This window comes from Falco punctatus, assembly GCF_963210335.1.
Source record: "Falco punctatus genome assembly, chromosome: 1".
NCBI classification, from domain to species: Eukaryota; Metazoa; Chordata; class Aves; order Falconiformes; family Falconidae; genus Falco; species Falco punctatus.
The window spans coordinates 61,643,037-61,669,821 of record NC_137580.1 but is presented as its reverse complement, the minus strand read 5'-3'; the positions used below and the strand labels follow the sequence as shown (position 1 = coordinate 61,669,821).

The 26,785-nt window shown below is 36.6% G+C and overlaps 1 protein-coding gene across 5 annotated transcripts in view; it reads left to right on the top strand.

Annotated features, from left to right (window-relative positions):
- Positions 1-6,603: 6,603 nt before the first annotated feature.
- The window catches only part of FGL1 (fibrinogen like 1), a 33,882-nt gene continuing 13,700 nt past the window's right edge, over positions 6,604-26,785 (top strand). Inside the window, exons 1-8 of one of the 5 annotated variants that reach the window (XM_080391875.1) lie at positions 6,604-8,911; positions 10,507-10,696; positions 13,772-13,847; positions 18,047-18,155; positions 19,434-19,614; positions 22,947-23,106; positions 25,190-25,287; positions 26,206-26,294. In XM_080391875.1, the coding sequence (XP_080248001.1) occupies positions 13,831-13,847; positions 18,047-18,155; positions 19,434-19,614; positions 22,947-23,106; positions 25,190-25,287; positions 26,206-26,294 (654 nt within the window). In that variant the 5' untranslated portion in view covers positions 6,604-8,911; positions 10,507-10,696; positions 13,772-13,830. The remainder of the gene's footprint in view (positions 8,912-10,506; positions 10,697-13,771; positions 13,848-18,046; positions 18,156-19,433; positions 19,615-22,946; positions 23,107-25,189; positions 25,288-26,205; positions 26,295-26,785) is intronic. The other 4 variants (XM_080391879.1, XM_080391876.1, XM_080391877.1 and 1 more) reach the window with 4 other exon arrangements.

The following is a 26,785-nucleotide window of genomic DNA, read 5'->3' as shown; positions in this document are numbered from 1 at the left end:
CTTAATACAATGACTATCATTATTTTTGTTGCTATGGTTTATTCTTAAAATACAGCTCCCTCGCCCCTGTAACTTCCTGCAGGGGAAAAAAGGAATCTTATGTAAAAATGTAATACACTATTAAGGAAAATCAAGAAATCAAATAGATTTTAGTATGTTTAGTAACAATGTCTTTATCATAGTCCCCTGTATGTCATAACTACATATTTTCCTTACCACAGGATGTCATATATTGGTAGTATGTCTCTCATAGGAGCTTACAGCATCATTATTCTGATTCCTGCTTGACATTTGCCGATGATTTTTCTCTTATTTTCTGTCCCTTTTCTGGAATTGGCTGCAAACTTTTTCTTTAAAAAAAATAATAATAGAACAGTACCAGCTCCTCAAAGCCATTTTTCATCGGGGATGAGCACTGAAAAAAGATTCAGTAAGCATTAAGGAATAATGGATTCCAATGCAAGAAGCATTATTTTAAGTTTATGGTTCTCCACTACTGTTGAAAAATAACTTACCAGGATTTGGGAGTGACTGTGAGCCAAAACTAATATGGCTAAAAGAATGTCCTGTTAATTAAAAAAAAAAAAATATTTTGGGTGAAGTCCTATATGAACACTAATGAGCCTCTAGATTGACAGTAACTAATTCCTCCTATAAAGATCTCTGTTGTAAGTGCTTCCATCAGCAGACATGTTAATGAATGCAACCTCATAGAAACAGAATGGGTTATCTTTGAGATAGCCCAGTTTAATTAGGATTGAAAGCTATGTCAGAGATGTGTGATGATTTTTTCCTTGCACTTCTGCTGGCTGTATCTTGTTAACTTTACTTTATTGTTCCAGAATGAAAGGAGAGAAAGCAAACAAAATACAGGCATGTAAGGACTAGGGGCAGTAAGAAGTGAAGGACTAAAGTTTTACTGAGACAGAGGGGATGCAAGGAGTAGTTGGGGAGAGATTTTTAAAGGCCCTGAAGCAAAGACAGTAATTAATAGAGCATTCAGTTCAAATAATCACTTTTTTTTTTATTTTGTGACAAAGAAATTTTTGCTACAAAAATGAAACTGGCCAAAACTGAATTAGTCTACCATAATATAGCTACACTCTGACAATCGGGTGTCTATACTAAAGGCTGTTTTTCTTTCTTTGCCTAACATTAGATTGGAAAGATCTTTTAAGGCATTAACAAAGAGTTTTGAGTTGATTTATACAGGAAGATAAAGTGTCCACTTATCTCTATGGGGTCTGAGAATAAGGTGCAGGGCAGAGGCACAGACATTTGAAGTCAAGCATTAGGCTGGTCAAGGGTTAGCCAATTCACTGCCATTAAAGAAGGCAGCAATTTTTGATGATCCACTCAAGCATAATAGGCATCAGAAGCAGTAAAGGAAACCAGAATAATTGGGAGATAGGTATTAGCTAACCTGGTCAGACCCTGGAAAAAGCACTTGAATCTCAGCCAAAGAATGGGCATGCTCCCTGTTGTAAACCTTCCCCACATCTGTAGGGGTGAGCAAAGTAATCCTTTTGATACTGCTGTTACCTCATCAGTCTGCAATATTTGCTGTTAGATGCACTCGAGGTATTACATTCTAGTAAAATATTAGTGACCAGTATCAAACCTAGTGTTAAGAAGCGATGGGTTGGGGCTATGAGGCATAACCAGTTTTGTTGTATGAAACATGCTTATTTCATATGTCCTGGGTTTGGCTGGTATAGAGTTAATTTTCTTCTTAGTAGCTGGTGCAGTGCTGTGGTTTGGATTTGGTGTGAGAATAATGTTGGTAACACGGTGATGTTTTTAATTGCTGCTAGGTAATGTTTATACTAAGTCAAGGACTTTTCAGTTTCTCAGGCCTTGCCAGTGAGAAGGAAGAGCACAAGACATCAGGAGGGGACACAGCCAGGACAGCTGACCCAAACTAGCCAAAGAGGTGTTCCGTATACCATAGAACACCATGCTCAGTATATAAACTGGGGAGGGTTGGCCGGGGCTGGCTGATCGCTGCTGGGGGACTGGCTGGGCATTGGTCAGTGGGTGGTGAGCAATTGTATTGTGCATCACTTGGGTTTTTTCCCTTCCCTTTAGATTTTATTCTTTCCCCTTCTCCCTCCTTTTCATTACAATTGTTATTTTTATTTTTAAAATTGTATTTCAATTATTAAATTGTTCTTTTCTCAGCCCTTCAGTTTTACCTTTTTCTTGATTCTCCTCCCCATCCCACTGGTGACAGGGAGTCAGTGAGCAGCTGTGTAGTAGTACTTAAGTTGCTGGCTGGGTTTAAACCACAGCACACACAACCTTGGGTCTGAGTGTATAGAGTGAAAGATACTGTACAACTATTTGAGAGTTCATTCTAAGATGAAAAGACTGTAGATACTTTCTACTTTTTTATTTTGTAATTGTAAATTGAAATGTATCTGATAGCAGTAATTCCTGCATATTTACAACAAAGTGCTCTCTCTACACTGTATGGCTGGTTTCAGTTATGTTGCAAACATCAGCATTAAAATAGTTAGCATATAAAAGCTACAGTGAATTCATCAAAGCCACTAATTTATGTGTTTGCATTTCTTTAAATGGAAAAAGTCTGACAAAGTCGTAGGTCATTTGATCGCCACTATGTAGTTTAATAGTGATCATCTGATCCAGAAAAATAAAAACTTCTTAACAATTACATGGTTTTATATTCGTAATCTAGTGTTTATTTATTTTTTATAAAAAAAGTTATTATAAGGAGTTCCACTGCAGTTACACAGAGTTGATTAATTTTATGATAATACTGCATTTCATCCTCTAGCAATAATGTTTTTGACATAGATATTTGCTTTTCTGATAGAGGTTTTGCAAATACAGAAGTACTGAGTAAAGTACAATGGTCTGGCATGTCCAATGACTACATCTGTGTGTGTGTGTGTAAGGACTTAAATTAGAGTGATTTTGAAATGTTTTAAAGATAACTTTGTAATCTAAATCTTTCTATCACATTTATAATAAAATTGCTTTTTGGTTCCTTTTTTTTTTTTTCTGATGATAAGAGGGGTAGCAGAGATTTGGTGCTGTTGATTAGGGTTGGTACAGGTAGATAACAACACTAAATTGGTAAATACTAAGGAAGAGAGTTTAGTTGGCACACCTTCCCAAAGAGATTATATACTTTTTGCGAAGTAGAATATAGGAGAAGGATGCTTTTGGAGAGAACAAAAGGAAAACTAGGATCAGCAGGAATCTTCATGTGTAAAGGAGGCAGCCAGGAGAAGGCAGGGTATGTAAGATGTCCTTGTGAGTAAGGCAGAAAATTATGGACTGTGTTCTCTTCTTAGTGCTCACACAAAGATCTTGAGCAAGTCAGTTGTCTGCCATATACAATTTTCTTACAACATAGCTTAATTCATGTTTGTTATGATCTTGGGGTTAATGAATAGAAGGCAAGCATCAGCAATGGAACTTATTGTGCTAATTTTTTTAAAAAATCACTCTGGACCTTCACGAAATTCACCCTTTTTCTATATTCTGCAAAGGAGATATGTACAGATATAAATGTTTGTTAGAGCTTTAACTTCTGTGATGTGTTCCATCTATGCTAGGAATACTGTCTTTGCTACTGCCTATTGAAAATTATGGGAGGGACTGCTCACTTTATATTTCTGATAAGAATTCTAAGGGTTTTGCCATATTTGGAGTGTGATAAAACAATGACTAAATATGTTGAATTTGCTGATCTTGTAATCCATGATAATGAAAGTGTGTTGCTGATTTCTGTATGGTATATCTGAAATGACAGATTATGAAATTACTGAGATGATTGTGCACCTGTTTCTTGGAATGCTACATAAAAATGAGGTGCATTATTTAACAATTGGATTTTATTGTTGTGTGGATTTTATTATCCATGCACCAAAAAATAAAGCACATTCATTCTACCATTTCAGAATATGTGATAAGTTCTTTTCTGCTTATCTCTTTGCCTCATCAGGGAGTTACATTTATTGCCCTAACATTTCAAATTCATCATGTGATTATGCAAGTTTCAGAGATCGTTATTCATACACTTGAAGTTGCAGTCATAGGCCCTGGTCACTCTGTGCAATGTATTTATATAGTAGGTGAAATCTTCCTAAGTTTATAAATGGACTTCTGTGTTTTTGGTGTAATTTATTTCTACCACTGCTTTCATTAGGATTGTGGCAAGCATTTTGAAGACAACATGTTAAAAGAGTCAAGAACATTAAAATATTCTGAAGTTTCTTATTTGTCCAAAAGTAAGTAAACTACTGGCTTCTAGTACCCTTAACTCCTCTGATATTGAAAAAGTAAAATATTACTAATAAATTGTATGATAGAGGTGGCTAACTGTCACACATCAGCAAGTGCACAATATTCCTTAGAGGAAGTGAAACATAATGGCCACTATCTGCTTCAAAGACTGAAGTTTGCAGCAGATCACGTATGTTAGGGTAGCTTGTCTGAAGGTTACTGCAGAGACACTGGATATTACCTCATGGAACTATGCGAGTCAGTGGAATGAAAGAAGCAGAAAACTGACAAATACAGGAAGATGGCAACAATGTTCTGGAGAGAAACAAAAAAACCAGTACCCCTCAGGAAAAGGTGGTACTGAGTAAGAGGAGAATTGGAATAGTGAACAACAATGCTGCTCCTTTTTGTTCATTTCTGTTGTGTTTCATACAACAGGACTTCTTCATATGCTTCACTGTGAATAACCAAAATTGCATCAAGGACATCCATCATCAACATCTCATAACTTCAGGGTTTTGTACTGCCAAGAGCATGTCACTTTAATTTGATCTTGTTTTGTAACTGTTTTAATACTTCAGTGCAAGCTTCTTGTATATAAACAAGATAATCCACAAGAGAGAGTTGCTGTCATTCATCTAAGTAGGACTTATGTTAAACTGGTATAAATTATTCCAAAGGAGTCCTGAAATGCTGAATTGCCTCAGTAAGAAGGAACCTTGAGAATCGCTTAATGCAAAAGTATGACATACTCTGTTTTTTGATATGTGTCTCCAAACAAAGTATTAACATCTAATAACTGTATTTAACTTTCAAAAGCTTTAGTGGATATATTTTTTTTCAGCAGTCTGAACTGTTGACTACATCCAGCGTAGCTTTTATGATCATTTAACTCTCTTGAATATGTGGGCCATCTCTTACGTAAATATAATTAAAGTGAACTGTTGAACACTCAAGCATATAGAGTTGTATTTGCTTTCATCAGTAGTCTGCCATGTAATGTTGGAAGCCATTTAACGTGACAGGCAGCTATGCAAACACCCACAGCATTACATGTGTGAAGCTGTTAATGCAGTGCTTTTATTTGTGGAAGACACTTACAATGGGCAGTTATAATAGTATTCTGGTAACTGGCACATTGTCAATTATGAAAACTAGTTAATATTATTTTCTTGTAAACATACTATGCAATTCTTAAGTCAGTTTGTAAAATATACATTTACTTTTGGAGAGGAGGCTGCCTTTAAAAACATGGACATACAGAGATTTTTAGTCATAAAGTTGAGTTTGGCTTATCTTTGATTTTAGCTCTGTTCTGTTTCAGTAAAAAAAGATTATTATGGAAGTAACACATTGCTACTACTTTATATGTTAAAAAATAATTAAAAAAAACACCCCTTCAATTTACTCAGACATCACAATATTGATGGAATTAGTCAGGTTGGGGTTTGGAGGGGGGTGTTTGATGGTTTTTTTTTTCCCCCTCGGGAGAAAAACAAAACCAATGTCCAAGTTACAAAACCAAACAGCATATTCCATTTAAAAATATTTCCAGTTATTATTGTTACTGTTTAACATGTAAAAGACCATTTAATTTTCATCTTGTTGGATATACAGTGCTGAATGCACAATTTCAAATATGTGATTTCATCCAGTCCTAGAATGGAATCCATTACATGTTTTCTATTTTATCCTTAGTATTACACAAGCTAAAACAAGGCACAGAAGAGCATAAACAAATTTATTTGTAACAGATAGAATGAAAGTACATGTTGACAAGCACAGAGTTACCATGTGTGGTTGTACAATCTTTGACCCTGCCATATGTCTTTGTTACAGCTAGAGGTGAATTAAAAGTTTCCTGGGTAAAAATCATACACATGAGAAAAAGTAAAATCTTATATTTTATAAACGGTGCTTAACACCTGTATTCACAGCTTATCAAAGGAAAAACAGTGGTTCCTTGTGCTATGAAAGCTTCTTGTGTGTTTGCAACTTCTTCTGAGTCTGAAAGATGAAAGGATGATACCTTGAACATATTATCTTGTGTTTGCTGATTTTAGAATCACAGAATCATAGAATGGTTCCTTAAAGATCATCTAGTCCCAACCCCTCTGCCACAGGCAGGGTCACCTTCCACTAGACCAGGTTGCTCAAAGCCCCATCCAGCCTGGCCTGGAACACTGCCAGGGATGGGGCATCCACAGCTGCTCTGGGCAACCTGTTCCTGTGCCTCACCACCCTCACAGGAAAGAATTTCTTCCTAATATCATCTAAATCTATGCTCTTGCAGTTTAAAATTGTTAGCCCTCCCTGATAAAGAGCCCCTCCTCATCTTTCCTGTAGGCCCCCTTTAAGGTACTGGAAGACCTCTATACAGCCTCCTTGGAGCCGTATCTTCTCCAGGCTGAACAACCCCAACTCTCCCAGCATTTCTTCATAGGAGAGCTGCTCCAGCCCTCTGATCATCTTTGTGGCCCTCCTCTGGACTCACTCCAACACGTCCATGTCCTTCTTATGTTGGGGGCCCTGGAGCTCAACGCAGCACTCCAGGTGGGGTCTCACCAGAGCAGAGGGGGAGAATCACCTCCCTTGACCTGCTGGCCATGCTTCTTTTGATGCAGCCCAGGATACAACTGGTTTTCTTAGAGTATGCATTGCTGGCTCATATTTAGTTTTTCATCTAAGTCCTCCTCTGCATGTCTGCTCTCAATCCACTCCTCACAGAAGCCTGTATCCACGTCTGGAATTGCCTAAAGCTGTTGAATTTCTGTCATAAAATACCTGGGAAAGTACTCAGCTGAAAATGGTAATATAATGGAAAAAAAGACTGCTGATTTCTTGTGCTATTTCTTTTATATGTCCACAAAAGATGTAAGATGGATTTAATACAAATGGCTTTTTACCTTGCTTATAGGAAGTAAAAACCATCTTAATTTAGTGTAGAAGTGAGGAACAGCATTTTATCCTTTATACAAATTTTTGTCAAAAAAACCTGCTAAAAGATAATTCATGATCCTTGTCATATTTTCCTTCACTTCTGTGCAAATTGTCCCAAGAGCAGCAAATCTGAATAAGGTTTCTGTGAACTGCCAGGTCTTTACTGGACATGTTAAGGTGTATGACATTTGCCAGTTTTCAATAGTGGATATATCCAACAGGTCTAAGAAAGACCTTTCTCTCTTTCTTTTGTGCTTATATGACTTCCATTTGTATACACTTTGAGAGTCTTCTATTTAGTATGTTTATTCTTGCAAAATCATTCTGACGATGGTTAGACTGTAGAGTTCTTGAGTAATGCAGATCTTTGCCTTAATGCTGTATATATTTTTTTTTAACTGAATCACAGCCATACATTCTCACCATCTAGTCTTTGTTTAAAGACTTCGAGTGATGGAGAATCTACCTGTAGGCCTCAATAAATTGTTTAAATGGTTAATAAATCAGAGTTTAAAATGCCATGCCTTTTTTACACTTTCTAAATTCAGAGCCCATCCACTGAGTAATGATTAGAGTTAAGAGTCACCCTACGAACAGGTACCTCCCTCCTTGCAGAAGTCATTAGCCATAGTAAGTTTCCCAGTAAAAATTACTTGCTGAATGATTTTGAGTTTTTGAATGATTCTTAGTGCAGGCTACTCATGAGAAATTTATTGCAATTATTAAATATTTGAAATTCAGAATATAAAGTTAATTAGTTGACGTAATGTAATTAGTAAAGAGAAATACTGCCTGGTAAACAGATTCTGAACAATACACCAGAAATCATTCAGAGGAAGTGTGCAACAAGTATTAGTCTTCAAAAGGAAGTTGATGGTGTGAATATTTCTGTTGTGGAATGTAAACCTTACTGCTTTTGTTCAATATTTCTTTAAGAGTTCACTTCTTCCAGAAGTGTTCTTTCAAGCATACTCATTTATTGAACTTTTGGGGAAGAGCCAACATAGAAGGAGGGCGAACACTCAGAACAAATTGCATTTAAAACATGCTTTGATGTATTCATCTGGCTTTAAAAAGCTTATATTGAAAGTGATTTTATCTAACCAAGTCGCTGAGATCATATGCTTCTGAGCACCTTCTAATTTAGCTAAAAATAGTGACTTACATCAAATAAGAGTCTTTGTCCTTTTTCTTTCTTTCTCTTTGGCTTTGTCTTTACTATATTACTTTGGGGGCAGGAGTTAGCAGATTTTATTTTATCGCTTCTAACATGTAACTTCTAGTCTGAGTGATTATTTTTTTATTTCTAAATTGGTTGAGTCAGTTTGCTTTCTATATATCTCTGAAGCAGCCTAAGAGATTTAGGCTCTGATTCAGGAAAGTGCTGGAGTATATAGCTGAGTATGATGCTGACAGCAATTTCCTGGATCAGAGCAGTGAAAGGGAATGGATGATCCTTTGTTATTTTTGGTCTATTTTTATTTCAGATGTGTTGTGTTAGGCATAGAATTATCGTCTTCTTCCTATGTTGCAATTTAGTCTTGATAAACTGCAACTTCTCAGTAACATTCCTGCCCAGTGACTCATAGCAGATGTAAGCCTCAGCTCTACAGAATTTAATAGCAAAAACAATCGCTGCCTGGGAAGGGCTCTGGAATTCTTTGCATCAGCTTAAGAAGATTTAACAACTTTGAGTTCTGTCCAGAGGGTAAAGGTAAACATTTTAGGTATCTGTGGGGGAAGAAGGAAGAATATGGGGTGATTGCTATAGTTATGGTTTAAAAGTAATGTGTTTTTGAAGGCCATATAATTGGTGCAATGTTGCTAATGGTGTATGAATGTTTTAACAGGATGTAGTTATTTTGCTATGATATCTAGTTAGTTAACAAACCTCAAATTCAATTCTGTAGGTTCTAAATTTGTAATATATGGCTGTATGAACAAGGCCGCTTTTTAAGCCTAAAAGAAGATCAAATCATGAATTATTGTCCATTTTTCAGATGAGGAAAATGGGGCAATTTTTGTAACACTACCCAATAAAGCAAAATTTGTGCATGAGCTTAATCACTAAAACCAGTTTGAATTTTAAGAAAGCAAACAAAAATCTTTCAAGTAATTATTTGTCCTTTTGGCAGATTCTCTCTTATTATTGTTCAATTTATTAGCAATGCAATTCTTATTGATACTGTACAAACAGAAATAGGTATCTGAGTTCCATCTAGTTTGCTGTCTCCAGATTTCAAGGCTGACAGTTCAAAATCTTCATAGCACAGAGTTTCTCTAATGTCATCAAATCTATTTAGTAACCTGTTATTGAAAGACTTGGAAAAACATCAAATTTAGGGGAAATTTAGAAGGAAAAAGATACATTTCTAGAACTTCTATTCCATAGCGTTGGAGAAATCTTTCCACACAGCTGTGCACGTGCACATTTCAGGTATAATCTTTGAATAATAGATGAGTAATCTCATGGATAAAATTTCAAGGTTTCACAACAATTGCCCTTAAACTTCAATTTTATTAAAACAGAAAGTGATTCTTTGTTTTTCAGCAGAGTGTTGAGGGCTTGTGTTTTCAGCCCAAAAATATTGCACTAAGTTTTTCTCTGTCATGATGTGTGAAAATTACTCCACATCTACTGTCTGAGTTTAAGATTTTCCTGGAAAGGGATCTCCCCTGCACAAATCTGGTTTTCTGTTTTGTTAAGCCAAAACAGGTGTTATAACAAAAGTCTTGGAAGTCTCTCAGATTCACTGAGAATCCATTCTTTGGATTCACTAGCATCAACACCACAAAAATATTTGCTAAGTTATGCAATTACTTTCATCTGTGACATGGATTAGAATTCGCAATTTTTTTTAGTTTTTGGAGTGAACACTTTTACTGTATTGTGTGTGAATGTTTATTGTTGGATTTTATTCTCTCCCTACATTTTTTGTTTTACCCTCCACATACATTTCTGCATAATGCATTTTAAATAGCTATATAACAACCAGGGTAAATATTTAAATGAATGGAGAAATTAGTTTAAGAAAAACTGACTTTCAAAGCAGTCTTCCTAGAGCAAGATTTTAAGCTTCCCTTGGACAGAACTTTAGCTTTACATACTACCAAAGAACATGGATGTACACTTTCAGAGAACTGTTAGTAATACAAACTTTTCTGAAACTTTTTGAGACATGTGGAAAACTAAGTAAAGACCTACCCATATTAATTCCAAGACTGAACCTGCTGATTCAGTTAGTGTATGCAAAGCGCTTTGAGCATATATGGGGCTTGATCCTATATACCACTTTTCTTCCACTGTAGGGTTGACAGCTCAGCAAATCTCATGCCACTGCAACTGTGGGATCAGATAAACTATGGGAGTTTATACCTGCTGAGAAATTGACTCAAAGGTACAAGGTACTGCCCCTTCCAGGATCAGCACTGCTCACTGTCTTCTGCCTTGTCTGGGTCTCCCTGCTGGGCAGCGACAGAAGCAGAGAAACGCTGTTAGGTCAGCCATTTCCTTTCAGAGCTTGAGTTTTCGTGTCTCAGCCTAGTCTTCGCGACCTTTCTCCATTTTTGGGAGGACAACAGCCCAAAGAGTTTGGTCCCCCCAACTCTTGTTCCTTCTTCAGGTCCACGCTGGTTTTTTTTTTCCTGTGTCCTCTCTGTTTCAGTGTCTTCCCTGTTTCTGACTGACACTGCTAAATGGAGCTCTTGATCTCCCTGTTTATATGCCTTTTAATTCTCTTACAATAATAGTGAGTTCACGTTGTGAGTGACTACACTATCAATAATCCATCTTGAGTTTACTGTCCAGCTTCCTTTCTTAAAAATTAAACTCCAGTATTAAAATATCTTGAGCAATGTATTTAAATCAAGACATTTAAAATTTTATTTATGAGAGTATTCCTATATTTCGATATCTTTTGAGCATACCTTGGTTCAGTGCTAAAGCTGATATATGCAAAGCTGTCTTCCAAATGCCGCCCTTCTGAAGTTCCCCACAACAGCAACATGCTTTAGAAAGAGGCACCCTTTAAATAGAAAGGTGACTTCATCTGGAGATGACAGACCAAACCAACTGCACACTGCACTCCTCAGCTCTTCATTCCTTTTGTGCAGCTTGCTCATAGTAGCTCACACATGCTGTAAGGGATGTGCTCTACCTTGATTGTGCCTGATAATCTTCTATTTCTTTTTTTTTCCCCCGACATAAATTTCTCTGAATAGTATACAACATTTACTTGATAGTCTTTTTTTAAAAAATAAGAAGACTGTAGCTGTAAACTGTGCAACCCTTTGAAGATCGACTGCACTATTCAGGCATTCACAGTCAGTGAAATTATGATAGAACAGTTTGAGTATTAAGACTAATGTAGAGGGAGAACAGTCTGCTTTTATAAGGAAAATAACAGAGAATGAAGCCAAACAGTTAAATATGAATCTTCCAGTGAAAAAATATAGTCCCGTCTGTCATAGAAAACATATTTAAGATATGCATGGAGTCAGGATAGCAATTATCAGAGATAGATCATTTGCATATTGTCCAGATAGCTAATGTACTCTTTGTTCACTCCTCTCACAGTGTCATTGCAACAGATGGCAACAGCTGCTTTCAAAACAGTGGTGGCTGCAATAGCCTTAATTACTACTGTAGTAAAGTGAAAGTGCATGTTTTATCATGGCAGAAATCTAAATAACAATTCAATGCCAGGCAATTCTTGTGGATTCCCTCCTCCCTTCATTTTTTAAAGCTAAAATTCATAGGATTCACCACTTCAAACAGCAGCAGAACCTGTTGCATTGAATTATGGAAAAGTTTCTGATTCAAATTATATAACATTTATTTGGTTAGCATAAAGAAAAACAACTTAAATTCAGAAATTTTATGGTTTAGAAGTAACTTAGCCTAAGATTTTCAGTTCACACTTTCTACTCAAGAAACATTCTATAGGTAATGTTTTGGAATCCTTTGGAATCCTTATAGATAGACATCAGCTTAGTATAGTGATTTGCAGCTTAATGGTAGATGTTGTGTATGTCCAAAATGCTTAAAAAAAACCTTCTGAGCTGTCTGTGACATGAGTCAGTGGGTATGGAGTACCTTCAACACCTTGTCCCTGCATCGGTCCCGTGCAAGAAGTGGTATAACAAGCTTTATACAGATACACTTGGGCCTCACAACTCAATGCTTTCAAATATGATGCTTTCAAACAAGCAAAACTCAGAACTAAAAATAAAACCAAGGTTGCTTACTTAAATAAGATAACTGTAATTTTAAAAAGCATCCTAAGTATTTCATAGGTAGGTGTTGAAAACCTGAAATTTGGCTGGGCTGTAATTTGTACTCTTGCATGAAGTTTTCAGAGACTGGTGAAAATAAAGTTGGACTTGTCCAATCTTAGAACTAAACAACTTACTTTATTTAAGCACCTTGCTTATCTTTGCACAGTGAAAAGCACAGTCTGCCAAAGTTCCGCAGGTCTATATTAATTCCTGTAGAAACATGAGTGGAAATTTCCATAAAGTTGGTGTTTCAATAAGCACATGCTGACATGGAATCATTAATCTCTATTAGAGGTCTTATGCTTTGTCTACCCAGAAATGTTTTAACATGTAGTTAGCTGATTTAGTTTAATAAGTAGAAAAAGCAGAGTGGACACATATTTTGGTTTAAACAAGCATTAGCATATGCTCAATGAAAATATTTTAAGTTAAAAAAAAAGAAACATTCCTCAGTTGATAGCTTGCAGCAGTTTAACTAATCAACTTAGAATTGGTTCATGTATAACCTATGTAAATGTTTTAGTAATTAAAGGCCTTGGTTTCTCATCTGTGAGCTGAAAAGCACACATCTACCTAACAGAAAATTGTGAAGGTATATCAGCTCATTTTACAGGGCAGTGAGATACAGTGGTGGTTGTTTTGGCATATAAAATAATTTTCACATGTCATAATGGCATTTAAAATGCTGTGGTTCATACAGTACAAAATATCATAGCCGTCCATTGAAAGATGCCATCCTTGTCACCGTTAGAATAAAAGCTGATAACTATTATGCATTTTTCCCCAGAGTTCCTCTCTAATAGTAAGATTATCTCCATCCTCTCCTGACATAGAAAGGTTGCACAAATCTTCTTTAGTTCAAGGACAACTAGCCCAGTTTAGATTTTAATTACTTGAATATAAGAGAGAGCTTTCTCCCAACTTCAAAGGACCAACAAGGAATATTGCCCTGCTCTCCAGAGCATTTTAAATGCTATTTTGCTTTTAGCTTGCTTTACAATAAAATGTGTGGGTTTGAATCTTGAATAGCTGTCCTAAAATACATGGAGAGCTCTGATACAAAGTGGCCTAAAGGATAGATTCTGTTTTCACTAGGATTTGAAGTTGTACTTGATCAGACTATTTTAGACATTTGTAATGAAGCCTAAATATACATTATATTTATAATATGTAGGAAAATAATTATAGGTTAAATAGTTTATTTCAAGTAAAATTTAAGATGTCAGGTGGTCAGGTGTAAATTTTTAGTTTTAATGTTTATGTTAACTAGTATTTCATTTGTTCCTCTACTTTACAGCTTCCAAAGAATGAAGATTTTGGTAATGATTGATTTTGTCCTTGCAGCTAGCTTGATGGATGTCACTGGCAGCTCTGTAAGTTCTAGTAATTAAATCTGCCTATAGAGTTTCTTCTAAATATTTTATACCTTGTTCTCCATAGTGCTTACAGTGTATTTCAGCTACATGGGATGCCAAAACTTTTGATGGAAAAGATTAGAATTCAGAACAAACCTGAAAGAGTGGGGAAATAACCTCAAACGGTGTTCAGTGGGGACAAGTTTCCAATAAGGAAAAAGGAAACAAATGCATAAATATACAATGGAAGAAAAATGACTGGACAATAGCACTGAAGAAAGCAATCCAGTCAATTTGTTACTGGATCCAACATTAAATAAGAGGTGATAGAGTATCTTTGCTAAAAAAGGTAACGCATGATGCATTAACAGGTACATTGTACAGAAGACACACAGAAGAGTTATACTACCATTCAGGGAGAATGCTAACTCAGAATAACACCTTTAGTTCTAAGCAGTGTACCTACAGAAAGGCAAAACCCAGGAACTCCTAAAGCAGTGGCTACAGCAGTAGTATTTCTGGTCATTGACACTCATAATGAAGCATGTTTCTATCCTTTTCTACCTTGTCCACTTGCCATACAACTTCTTCTCAAATAACATCTTGTTCCCCTGTTACTATGTTATAATTCAAACTCAGAAACAACAATCAAAGCTCCTTCATTTCTAGCTCCCAAACCTGCTATGTATTCTGCCACTCCAACAAAAACCCTAACACAATCACACTTAACTGCTTAAAATATTTTTAACCTCACCAGTCTTGTACGGCTTGTCTTTGCTGTCCTTCCTAGTTTGGTATTCAGGTCCTAACTAGCAGGGACCTGGGAGACTAAGTTGTTGATTCATATTGCCTAGGTGGAAGTGGTTGCTGAATTTACAGCTGGGTAAGCATCAGTTTGTGGCTTACATTATCTTACGGAAGCCTTTTGTTCACGTAAGTAGCTTTTTAGGGGCAGAACAGGAGGCACCTGCCTTTCCACTTCTGCTCAGCAGAGAAAGATCTTACTAATTTTTATAGAAGCCTACTGAGAAAAAGGAGTTACAATGAAATGCATTTGCTTTCTTTTGATTTTTTCATTTGGAATGTTATGGGCTTTAGCTGACCCTGTGACAAAAAAATGGGAACATTCTGAAATTTTTCTCTAAGTTTTCACATTTAAATCTCATTAAAACACTAATCATAATCGAGATATTTTGGAGCTTATTTAAACTCTAAAAATAAAGGAAATAACACCTCAAGTAAAAATTTTGTGCTTTTATAGTTTTCATAAAGTATTCTGAGTAATTTATAGCATCAATTTTAATGGAAGGTCACTAGCTACTAAGTAATTCACACAATAATGAAGTAAAGATTGTGAATGAACATTAATTGCAGCAGCTGGTTAAACATGTGACTGCATGTCCAAGAGCAGAGATGTCAGCAGTTGTTAGGTAATTGCTTCTCAATGTGGAGTTCAAGCAGTTGCTTCACTGAAACAGACAGAACAGGTTATGTTCAGTCTGGTTTCAATTAGCGTGCACTACCGTCCACTGGAGACTAACAATCAAATTCACATTTTATTGAGTATTTCAACATTTTAATAGATTAACTTCGGTCTGTATCTAACAAAAGGAATAGCAATATGTTATAGCTGCTAACTATTATAACCCTAAGTTACGTTCTGTTTCTATATTACTCTAGCTGTACACTGGTTTAATTCCAATGTTAAATAAAGTAACAAAATAGTTACTCTGTGAAAAAGTGTAGTATTGCATTCAAAGAACAGCCTGGTAACCTGCAGATCTAAAAGCCACATCAATCCACCCTGAAGTTACGCAGCTAACTTGTGATTGTCCCATGGGAAAAACAGGTGTGGAATTCTAAATACGAGGGTTGTGGTATTGCCGTCTGCCATCCAGCAGCGAAGTGTGATGGGATTTGTCTGGAGTTGACAGAAAGAGACATCAATGAGGAAGCTAGAGTCAGGGAGAGCAAGCCAAGTATCAGATAGCAGTACTTGTCATATGTATGCTACTTTCAAAACTCATTTCTGCTCAGTCTTTTTATGGTGTACTTATTTAGGATGGCTGGTGATCTCTTGATCGTCACTTGCACTGTGAGCTTAAGTCCTTTTCATCAGGAAATTGTGAAGTGTAGTGTAGCTGTATTACCGTTCCCCCCATAACGAGTGTATTGTCTGTAAAGCAGATGAGAATCAGCTCCGTGTTAGTTTTTCATGTTCATGAATTAATGCATAATTTTTAAGCAAACAAAAAGAAAAGATCAAATTAAATGCAAAGTTAAGAATAGTATTTAGAGACATAGCCTGTTGCAGACTTGTGTTTAACTTGATTCAAAGGAAAGCACCTTTTATGGCGGTATATGAAGTACCGTCTTACTGAATTTAGATACTAACCTTTCCTAAGGTGCAATTATATTTTTTGAGAAGTTCTGTACTTTTGCTATATAATTTAATTGCAGTAGGAGAATGGCTTTAGCAGTACGAATAGGTGAATTGATAGATGCATTTTCACTGCACCTGAAAGAAACACACTTAGCTGCCTGTAGCTGCCTGTCAAATGCGCAGACTCGAGTTCCCTCCAGAACTGAAAGTAGCTTTTCATGGCTCAAACCTTGCAGCGTTAAAGAGACCACCCACCTCAAGTCTTGCTTAAGAAATTGCAAGGGCTTGGCAACAGGGGCCGCCGTTTCCAGCGTTACTCAGGTCTTTCCTATTGTATTTTACCGTGTTCTCCAAGGTTGTGAGCACTGAGTTAAGACTGATAGAAGCTAACCTTCTCAATAAACAAACGCTGCAGTAAAACTGCTAAGTGTGGCATGTTGGCCTCTTTATCGCTCTTAATATAACTAGGAGTGATATTTGGTCTGACTGTTAACATGGACTTTTTTGAAAGCTTTATTTCTATAGTTAGCATCAGCTCATCAGGTTGAGCTTGCAAATATTTATTTTTTTTTAATTTTATATTCATTATTTCTCAACCCACCTATGCAGCTTTCTGGTTATCCATAATTTTCTGTATGTTCTCAGAACTAGTCTGAGAATTTGCAAAGACCTATCAAGGAAGCCTCTTCTTAGTTTCCCAGTTCAACTCAGCTTTTGTGAAGGGTTTATATGAAGCTGCAGATACAAGTTGAGACAACCATCCTAGGACCGCATAATAGTGCATCCTTTCTTTGTAATATGCAATGTCACACATTAACTAGTGCTTATGGTCAAATAACATCCCTCTAAGCCACTGTAGAAAGTTTGTCCCTGTATGTGCATATATTTTAAATATTGTCTTTCTTGTTTCCAGCTAGAAGAAAAGGAGGGTATGCTAGGGATCTGGTATAGCCATCAACAACTGGAAAAGATTTTCAAGGGAGTATTCTTAAATAAGATGGGACTCCAGGGATATTGGGTCATTGGCTACTTTGTTTATTCTTCTAAAAATGTTAGTGTTTGGTAAAGATGCTTCTTACTTTACAGCTCCCCCTTGTGGTCAAGCATCTTAATGGCTTCTCAGGACCTAGTAGCGAGCAGTTGGAGTCTGCAGACACATCTGCTGTCAAAGCAGCCTGACAGGACAGCCCGAACCCAGCGAGGCAGCCAAACCTTTTCCTCTCGAACATGTCACTGACAAACTGCCTAGTCCTGCCACATGTATATTCCCCATTCCTTTATTCCAGTATGTATATTAGAATGCAGTTAAGTATGAATTAAAGCAAGCATCTGATACACTTCAGAAATAGTTAAAGCAGAGGCCTGTATTCAGGATTGTTCTGCAAAGTCTGATCGTCAAATTTTTCAGTGTGACTAAATATCACAAGCAAATGGAACATAATGTCTAGGAACCATTTTACTGAATTCATGGACATAGATTTTTTTATCTTCAAATATTGTCTTGAAATGTTTCTAGTTCTTTTGTCTATTTGTTGAAAGTGAATTGCATCCTCTAGTGAAAAATCAAAGGGGCCTGTGACACTTACTTCTATCAGAAATAACAAGTCATAGTCATGACATAGTTTATAAGGATGTTCCTTGACAGCAGCGGAAGCGCCTCTGCTTTTTAACTAGTACCACAAATTAATTATGAAAAAAACCCTGCATGTAAGTAGAATAATAAAATGCAGATTCTAATTAATAGTGTTAGTTTCATTCACAAAGTTTATTCTTGGAGTTGTGAATGGTACTGCAAGCAAGTCAGTCTAACCAGAACTGTATTTGTGCTGCATAGAAACTTACAGAATGGTATCAGCCTTCCAGACAGAAGAAATAAAATAAATAAAACACTGCAGCAAGAAAGTGACAAGAAACATTTTGGTGTGAGTGTTCATGGAAAACAGGTGAGGCCTGAGCCTGATACAAATGAAAGTATGTGGATGGTAGTGGAGGTGCACATCAGTATGCTACTTTAGATTTCTCCCTAGTTTAGTGTGCTAGGGCGATGTTCTAAGATACCATCTCTTCCATAGGGATGGCAAATGTTACAGATCTGCACCCTTAGCTTGTGTAAATAATGTTGCCTTGTGAATAAGGTTGCACCAATTCAGACCTACTGCATATTTGATCTTGCATATCAGATTTCCAAAAGGTTGCCCTCTGATTTTACTTTTACAGTGCTAGTTGTGCTCTTGAGCAAGCATCATAGCTACTAAACTCTGCTCATTCACAATTGCAGACACAATGTTACTGATACAAAACCTCATGTCGCATTTATAAAATGTATCATAAAACTCCAAAGGCTTTTTTCCCCCATGTTGAAATCAGATTTGTTTAATATCTATTTGAAACTGTACAGGCTGTTTTAGTTTAAGCTCCCTAGATTGGGTTCTATTCACTGTGGCTATTTCACCATGGTCATTAATCTAAAAACAATTATTTATTGCTCAGTGTACATTCAGCATGTCAGAATTTGGAACAGTTATTCCAGCTCTCTTGTCAGAATCTCCACACTTCTCACTGACTCTGCATGGCAAAATTAAGTGTACAAGTTACAGCACAATATTGACTTCAAGTTTTTAACTTCTGTTTTTCATGCATATGCGCAGCTCCTTAGGACTATTTATTTCAGCGTGCCACAAATGAGCTTAAAACTTTACAGTATTCATGTTCACAATGTTAAGATTTATCATAAGAAGTATGTAATCTAAAAGCATTTGAAAAATGCATAATGAAGTTGAAAATGTATCAGTGTGGACTGCATTTCTCTAAAAATCTGGAATTTAGAACCTTCACAATGTTAGTAGCAGGCCTCACTGGACAGCAAATCTCTGTACACAGCAGGTGATAGAGAATAAGCAATCTTTTTGATAGGGTCTGTACTATTGTGTTTTTCCCTAAGTCCCCTCTGCATGTTTGCAGTTAGAGTTGGTAGTTTAGCCACTAAAGAGATGGCCTCTTTGCAAGGCAGCTGTATGTTTCGACACTGGGTCATATATGAAATAATTTCAAATAGAGGTAGCAATTGTGGTGGAAGTCAACATAGTGTCTGTAGGAAATTGTGACCAAAATGTTTTGTTCAAGTTAAATTCTATTTATGACTTGTTTAGTTGGTTTTTTTGTGTCACATGTTAAATGTGACCAAAAAAATTGTTGATTTTACAATATGTTTTTCTCTCTAGGATGTACAGAACTGTTTTCAAGAGCAGATAAAACTTCAGGGCCAAGTCAGGCTTCTGGAACATCGTGTGGAACAGCAGCTGTTAAAAATTATACAGCTTTTAGAGAAGAAAGAGATTCAGTACAGTGACAGAGGAGATGAAAACAGTGTCATTGACTTGGAAGGAAAAAGACAGTATTCAGGTTAGAAATGAAACCATTCTTTCAATTTCCATTCATTGCAATGATACCCAGAAGCTTTAGCACAATTGGGCCCATTGACTTATTGTTTTAAAAGCTCAAAGAAAATTGTTTAAAACACAGTGTTCAGCTTTCACCTAGGCCTGCTGCTGCAGGGAGAAATTGTTAATGACACACGGTATAAATCCAATAATAATTGAAGCAGTTTATTGATTTATTAATAGCACGTAATTAAAAAAACAATCTGTGAACAATAAATTCAGAATAAATAACAGCAATACAACAGATAAAAGCCAATAATAGGCATTTACAAAATGTTAATAAACAATTACAGATTTCTAAATACCCTTCTTTAACTAATCTCAAAAGGTTCTAGCCACAGGGTCGGTTCACATTCACAGAGTCATGTGGCTTACAAGCACGCACCAACTCTGTTGAAATCTGTAAAGTCCCTGAGACATCTGTATTTATACACATAAGCCTGACATAATGACATTTGCATCTCATTTTAATAATACTCTGTTATGTTGCACCATTTTCATAGAATCATAGAAGCATAGAATCATTTAAGTTGGAAAAGACTTCTGAGATCATCAAGTCCAACTGTTAACCCAGAACTGCCAAGTCCATCACTAAACCATGCCTCCAAGTACCACAACTACACCTTTTTTGAACACTCCCAGGAATGGTGATTCCACCATGTCCCTGGGAAGCCTGTTCCAATGCCTGACCACCCTTTCAGAAAAAAGAAATTTTTCTTAATATCCAATCTAAACCTCCCCTGGCGCAACTTGAGGCACTTTCCTCTTGTCCTATCACTCGTAACCTGGGAGAAGAGACCTACCCCCACCTGCCTACAACCTCCCTTCAGGTAGTTGTAGAGAGCAGTAAGGTCCTCCCTGATTCTCCCTCTCTCCAGACTAAATACCCCCAGATCCCTCCATTGTTCCTCATAAGACTTGCGCTCCAGACCCTTCACCAGCTTTGTTGCCCTTCTCTGGACACACTCCAGCATCTCAATGTCTTTCTTGTAGTGAGGGGCCCAAAACTGAGCATAGTATTCAAGATGTGGCTTCACCAGTGCTGAGTACAGGGGGACAATCACATCCCTAGTCCTGCTGGCCACACCATTTCTGGTACAAGCCAGGATGCTGTTGGCCTTCTTGGCCACCTGGGCACACTGCTGGCTCATGTTCAGCCGGCTGTCAGCCAGAACCCCCAGGACCTTTTCCCCCAGGCAACTTTCCAGCCACTCTGCCCCAAGCCTGTAGCGTTGCGTGGGGTTGGTGTGACCCAAGTGCAGGACCCGGCAATTCTGGTTGAACCTCATACACTTGGCCTTGGCTCATTGGTCCAGCCTGTCCAGATCGCTCTGTAGAGCCTTCTGACCCTCAAGCAGATCAACATTTTGACTGAGTTAGGTTCAGCTCAGGACATCACAGCTTCTAAAGTACTGGTTTTAAGTTGTTTTTGTAATCTCGCCAGCATTCGGGGGTGGTGAACCGGTCGCTCTGCACTGGAAGAAGGCTGTGTGTTAGTTTGTAGTAGCTGGAGTGAGGCCCAAACTCTTAAAATAATAAAACACCACCCAAACCAACAGTTGGATTGAAAATAAAATTTGAGAGTCTGATTCTTGGACGGTGTTGATTTTTAGTTGTCCAGTGCTAGAGAGTCTAAACTTCTATAACTTTCAATAGCATTGTTTGAATATGCTTGTAGTGTTCATGATGCTGGAAGAAATCACAACATATAACAAGGCATCAAATATAATAAAGCACCATTAAAATGAAAATAAAAGCAGTTTTACATCTGACTTTAAATTTTAACTGTATATTAATTTATGTATTCAGCATCATGGGATACTTTCTTTTATTATTATGGTTGACACATTTGTTATTAGAAAAAACTATTAAACCCACATTTAGCTGAAAGGTATTTGTCCTTTCTTAGCATATGTCTCAGTTTATTTTCTTAAACTGTGATTCTATATAACAGATTTAAGTTGTTCAAGTTTCTGATTTTTTTCCCATTATTTTTTCACTGTCCTTGTAGCTTGGAAAATGCTTTTCCCTGTTGATACTGCATTATTTTATTCAAACTACCATAGCATTTCAGTGTCAACAGAGCTGGATAATTTGGGGTTAGATAGGGAGGGAGAAATTCCACATTAAATACACCTGCTAAAAATTAAAATATGCTTACGTGTTCTGCTAACCTACTAAGAAAATAACAGACAAGAAAAGCTATTTTCCATAAGTTAATCAAACATTCTCTAGAAAGACCACTCAGCTGTTATTTAAATAATGTTTTCTATTCAAGTTTATTCAAATCCTGGCATTTCTATTTGTTTCAGTATAAAGTGTTTATTTTCTATGTCTAATCTTCACTGACACTTTCACTGAGAAGAAATAAAATAGTTCAGAAAGTTCCAAACTTGCCTGGAAGTTCAGCCAGCACGTTCATAAATGTTTCAGGGAAAATCTTACAGTTAATCATCCCTACCTTTGCCAGGAAAAACAGAAATATTGAAAATTATACGTCTTTCCTGTATGACTACTTGATGGTAGATTGCATATAAAAAAAGAACCACTTTCATTTCTTAAGTCCTAGGGGGAAAAAATATAAGATTATACAATTACATAGCTGTTATATTTTCATGAGCTCTGAATTTTATCATTGCTCTAAATGCTGATTAGTCATTAAGGCCAATGCAGTTGAGACCGTAAATGGTATTAAGTCAAGGTGGTATCATTTTACACATACATTGCACTTTTTGGGGGTAGTCTTCTATACGTTTTTGTACCTGTTTGGTACAATGGACAAGAGTATGAGGTCCAGCAGCTGTTTCCCTTTTTTGACACTGCTGGTTCCATACTCTTGGTTTTGGCAGTCCTCTGCGGACTTTCTGGACATAGAAGTACATGTTTATTTTCAAAGATTACTGTGTGGTTTGTATATAGAGAAATGATATGATTGTAACAGGATTCTAATGTGGATGATACCTTTGTAAATGAAAAGCGACACCACTTAAACCAGAGGAGTTATTTTGCTAGTCAATGAAAACAAAAATGATAATACTTTATGCTGGAAAAAAGATTTTTTTAAAGAAACATCAAAATAATACCAGCTCAATAAAGTTTTAAAGCAATACAAATACAAGAAAATGCCCAAAAGTCATAGAAATGTGTTTGCAGAGGTATTTCTTTTGTATTAGCCTGGTTCATATGTGATTCTTACACGACATGACTTGATTTCTGTTATTGACTTGATTTCTGATTTTGTCAGTAAGTATAAGACTAAAAAACACTGATGTCCAATGAATGTTTTGTGAGCAGATTGTGCAGAAATCTACAATGACGGCCATAAGCAAAGTGGATTTTATAAGATGAAACCTATCGAGAGTCCTACTGAATTCCTTGCCTTCTGTGACATGTCTGAAGGGGGTGGTTGGACTGTTTTTCAGAGACGTTCTGATGGGAGCCAGAATTTTGATAGGTAGGTACTAGACTTAGTCATTAAAATTGGAAACAAAGTGTAGAAACGTTAAACCAGATGCGGCGAAGTTAAATCTTAACTTTAGAATTATATAAGTTGTTATCCCAGATAAAAGGGAGGAATGGTTATTCTGTGGGATGGCCTCCAGATGAGATACTGCTTCTGACTCTGGCTGTCTTCGGGGAGACATCTCTTCTAGTCTTTTTTTAACAGCTTGTGCATTTTATGTGAGGACGCTTCAATGTCAAATGCATTAACAATTGTTGGAGCAAGAACTCTTAATGACAAGTAAAGGACTGCCTTGTCTTTTGCAAACGGTAAAAATGTAAAAAACTAAAAATGTAAGCAATCTGCTTGAATCATCAGCAAGCAAGTTTCAAAGAAGCCCACTACATGGTAATTTGTAGCTTATGGTAAAATGCCTTCAGGAAAGGTAAGATGGGGAGAACTTGATTTGTAAATACCTAACCTCCTTGCCTTTGCCAAGACGCAAGCGTTTTTTTGGGAAATGTCCAGAAGTGACATTTTTGGTGCTGTGAGACTTGAATATAAAAAAAACCCAGATATCTACAGATATGAGAAGCAACAAGAAGGATTTTAGAACCTCTGCTTTGCCCAATTAGCTTTTCATGTATCTGCATCCTTCTGTGGAGTTCTCTTACCTGTGTTTATAATTACTGCAGCTAACTTGACAACACCCCTGTGAAATACAGAAGCGATCTCCAGAGAGGATGAAAAACTGCAATCCAGCCAAGAAAACTTTGCTATTTTTATTTTATAAAATATGGTCAGACAAACTACATTTACAATTGCTAACCACCACACACAATTCATTCTTCTCCTTTGCCAGAGGCTACCAGCTACCTGAGTAGCAGATGCTGCTTTTCTCTTATGACTGCCTGTCCGCAGCCTAATACCTTCAGCCATTCATTGGTCAAAGTATGGTTGCTTCTCATCAAGGAAATAGATTCTATTTTTGTCCCCATTAGAACACGTAATGAAACCAAACCCACTGAGAAAGTGTTTCAAAGCCACTGTAGGCAGGGAAAAGATTCAATTTTTTCAGTATACACATTAATTCTTGAAACTATGCATCAGTATGAGTTCCAAAATTGTTAGAATCAGTCAGTAAGTCAAAAATGGAAATGGCTAGCTAACACCTCAGTTTACAAAATGATATATCTAGCTGCAAGAGTTTCACAGCTTAATCAAATCATGGAAAATAAAGAAACAATGCTTGTGATACACCTACACATTCACTTAGATCCCCTGGATTTAACCAGGAAAAATGTTTTAACTTTGGGTAAATTGTGCTATACCAGAGATGGGACTGAGCTAATGTGTTTTCTTCTGGTCTTAAGATTTGTTAAACTTAAACCCCTTTGAATGTACCTCTTAGGACTACTCTTTGGACTGCGATTCAGTGACCAGTTTAGTGTGGGATTCAGCTTTTCACATGTCAGAAGCAGAAACCATTCTGTGAAGATCAATAATATATATAAGATAATAAAGTCTAAAATATTTTCTTATTAATGTTCAGAAATATAATGAACCTACAGAGTCCAGCAGAGAACTACCAAGATGATCAAGGGCTGGAGCACTTGCCCTGTGAGAACAGGCTAAGGCTTGGAGTTAAGCAGAACTTAGTAGCAGCCTGCCTGTACCTACAAGGAGGTCACTAAGAAAACAGAGCACTTTGAGAGCACGTTGAGTAAACGGGCTCTTTACAGTGGTGTCTGGTGGGAGAATAAGAGACAAAGTACATAACTTGAAATAAGAGAGGTTCAGACTAGATATAAGGAAAAACTTTTTCACCATGAGAGCTGTCAGCAGGTTGCCCAAAGAAGATACACGGTCTCCATCCTTGGAGGTTTTCAAGATCTAGCTGGACAAACCCTGAGCAACCTGGTCTGATCTCATGGCTGATTCTGGACATTGACTAGAATTAGCAGGACATTGGACTAGATTACTTCCTGAGGTTCCTTCCATTTTGAATTATTCTTTGATCTATGATTGTATGATAAAATAAACATCCCAGCAAACTTGCTTTTTTTGCTAAATTAGTAATTTATATTCTTTGCAGAGTCTGGACTGACTATGAAGAAGGCTTTGGAAATTTTGTTTTGACAAATGGTGAATATTGGCTTGGAAATAAAAATCTTCATTATTTGACTAATCAAGGTAAGATTTATATTATAACAATAGTCTTCTATTGTTTCTGTTTCTTTGCTCTTTCTGGGCCATTTTTTGTTACCCTTTTTGTTATCATAAATCCTGAGTTCTGTTTTACTTATCGTGGACTTCTCCAAGTTTCAGAACAAAACACACTTGAATATATGTTTTCCAACAAAAGGCTGAAAACTGTCATTGAGCCAATGGCATGCAGGGACCCCCTGCAAAACAGGGAAGGGTAGACAGAAGTATACAAAAGAATTGTCTCTACCCACTTCACAGTGAGCATCACTAACAGCCCAGTCAGGTAGCATGCTGTGCCAATTCATTTAGTCAGGGCTTTACATGGCTGCATAGGCTATTACACGAAGGTAAATCTAGTCCTGTCTTAGAAACCTATTTTCGTCTAATAGTCACTCAATCTACTGCGAACTTCTGCTTTGCTGTAGAATGCTGCATATGCAAAACTTACCCATTGACTTAGCCAGCTAATTCATATGGAAATCAATGCCAGCATGACGTGGTCCTGGTTTAACTCTTTTATCTTGAGAGTATAAAAATCTAAATTTTTAGCTGTATGCTTATTGATTGATTCTCACTACCACCTCATTACCACCTCAAATAACTTACTAAAATATAAAGCCCATAAGGCCATTTTTTTAGACTTTTTTTGTCTACACTTGAAAATCTGTATTGGAATAATTCTAAAATTTTCTAAGCTGAATCAGTTGAATAAAGATAATTAATAGCAAGATATACTTTAATATGCATAAAGAAAGACAACAGAAACCCATAAAATATGCTGATGATAGAGATAAGACTCGTTATAAAAACATAGTGTTTTAATTTCCTGCTGTATTGTTCTGTTCTGAAAAGTAGTGAGATAGGCTAGTTTAACCAAAATAATGTGTTTTGTTATTTCTTAAGGGAACTATACTTTAAGAATAGATCTAACTGATTTTGAGGGAGAACGGCGTTTTGCACAATATGCAAGATTCAGCGTTGCAGGTGAAGAGGTAATGAAATATTAAATAATGACTAGAGGTTTTAATGTAAATATGGATTCTGTAGACATACAATAAACACACAGGTTCTCTAATTTTCATAAAGGTTTGTGTAGAACCTTTTTTTTTTCTTACACATTTGTAATTTTCAAATATGTAATAGCAGTGGTTTACATTGATACATCAATTTCACACTTTCTGTAAGATGTATGAATCATTTGGTTTAGCAGCCATGGATAAAAGCTGGTTTTTTGTATTTTTGTTGCAATAACCAACAATAATGGTACATGATATTCTGATCTGTTAACTAACTGTGCTAACTAATATTGGTTTTATGTCATTTATACATAAGGTTATTGACAAATTTTACCCCTGCTAACCATCTTTACACTCCTTCATTATCTAGTACACAGTGTTTAAGTGGCATGACATTTCTGAGTGTAAAAATAGTAGCAAATGGAACAGCTTTGTTTCCACTTTGTGGTTTCACTCTCTGACATGCT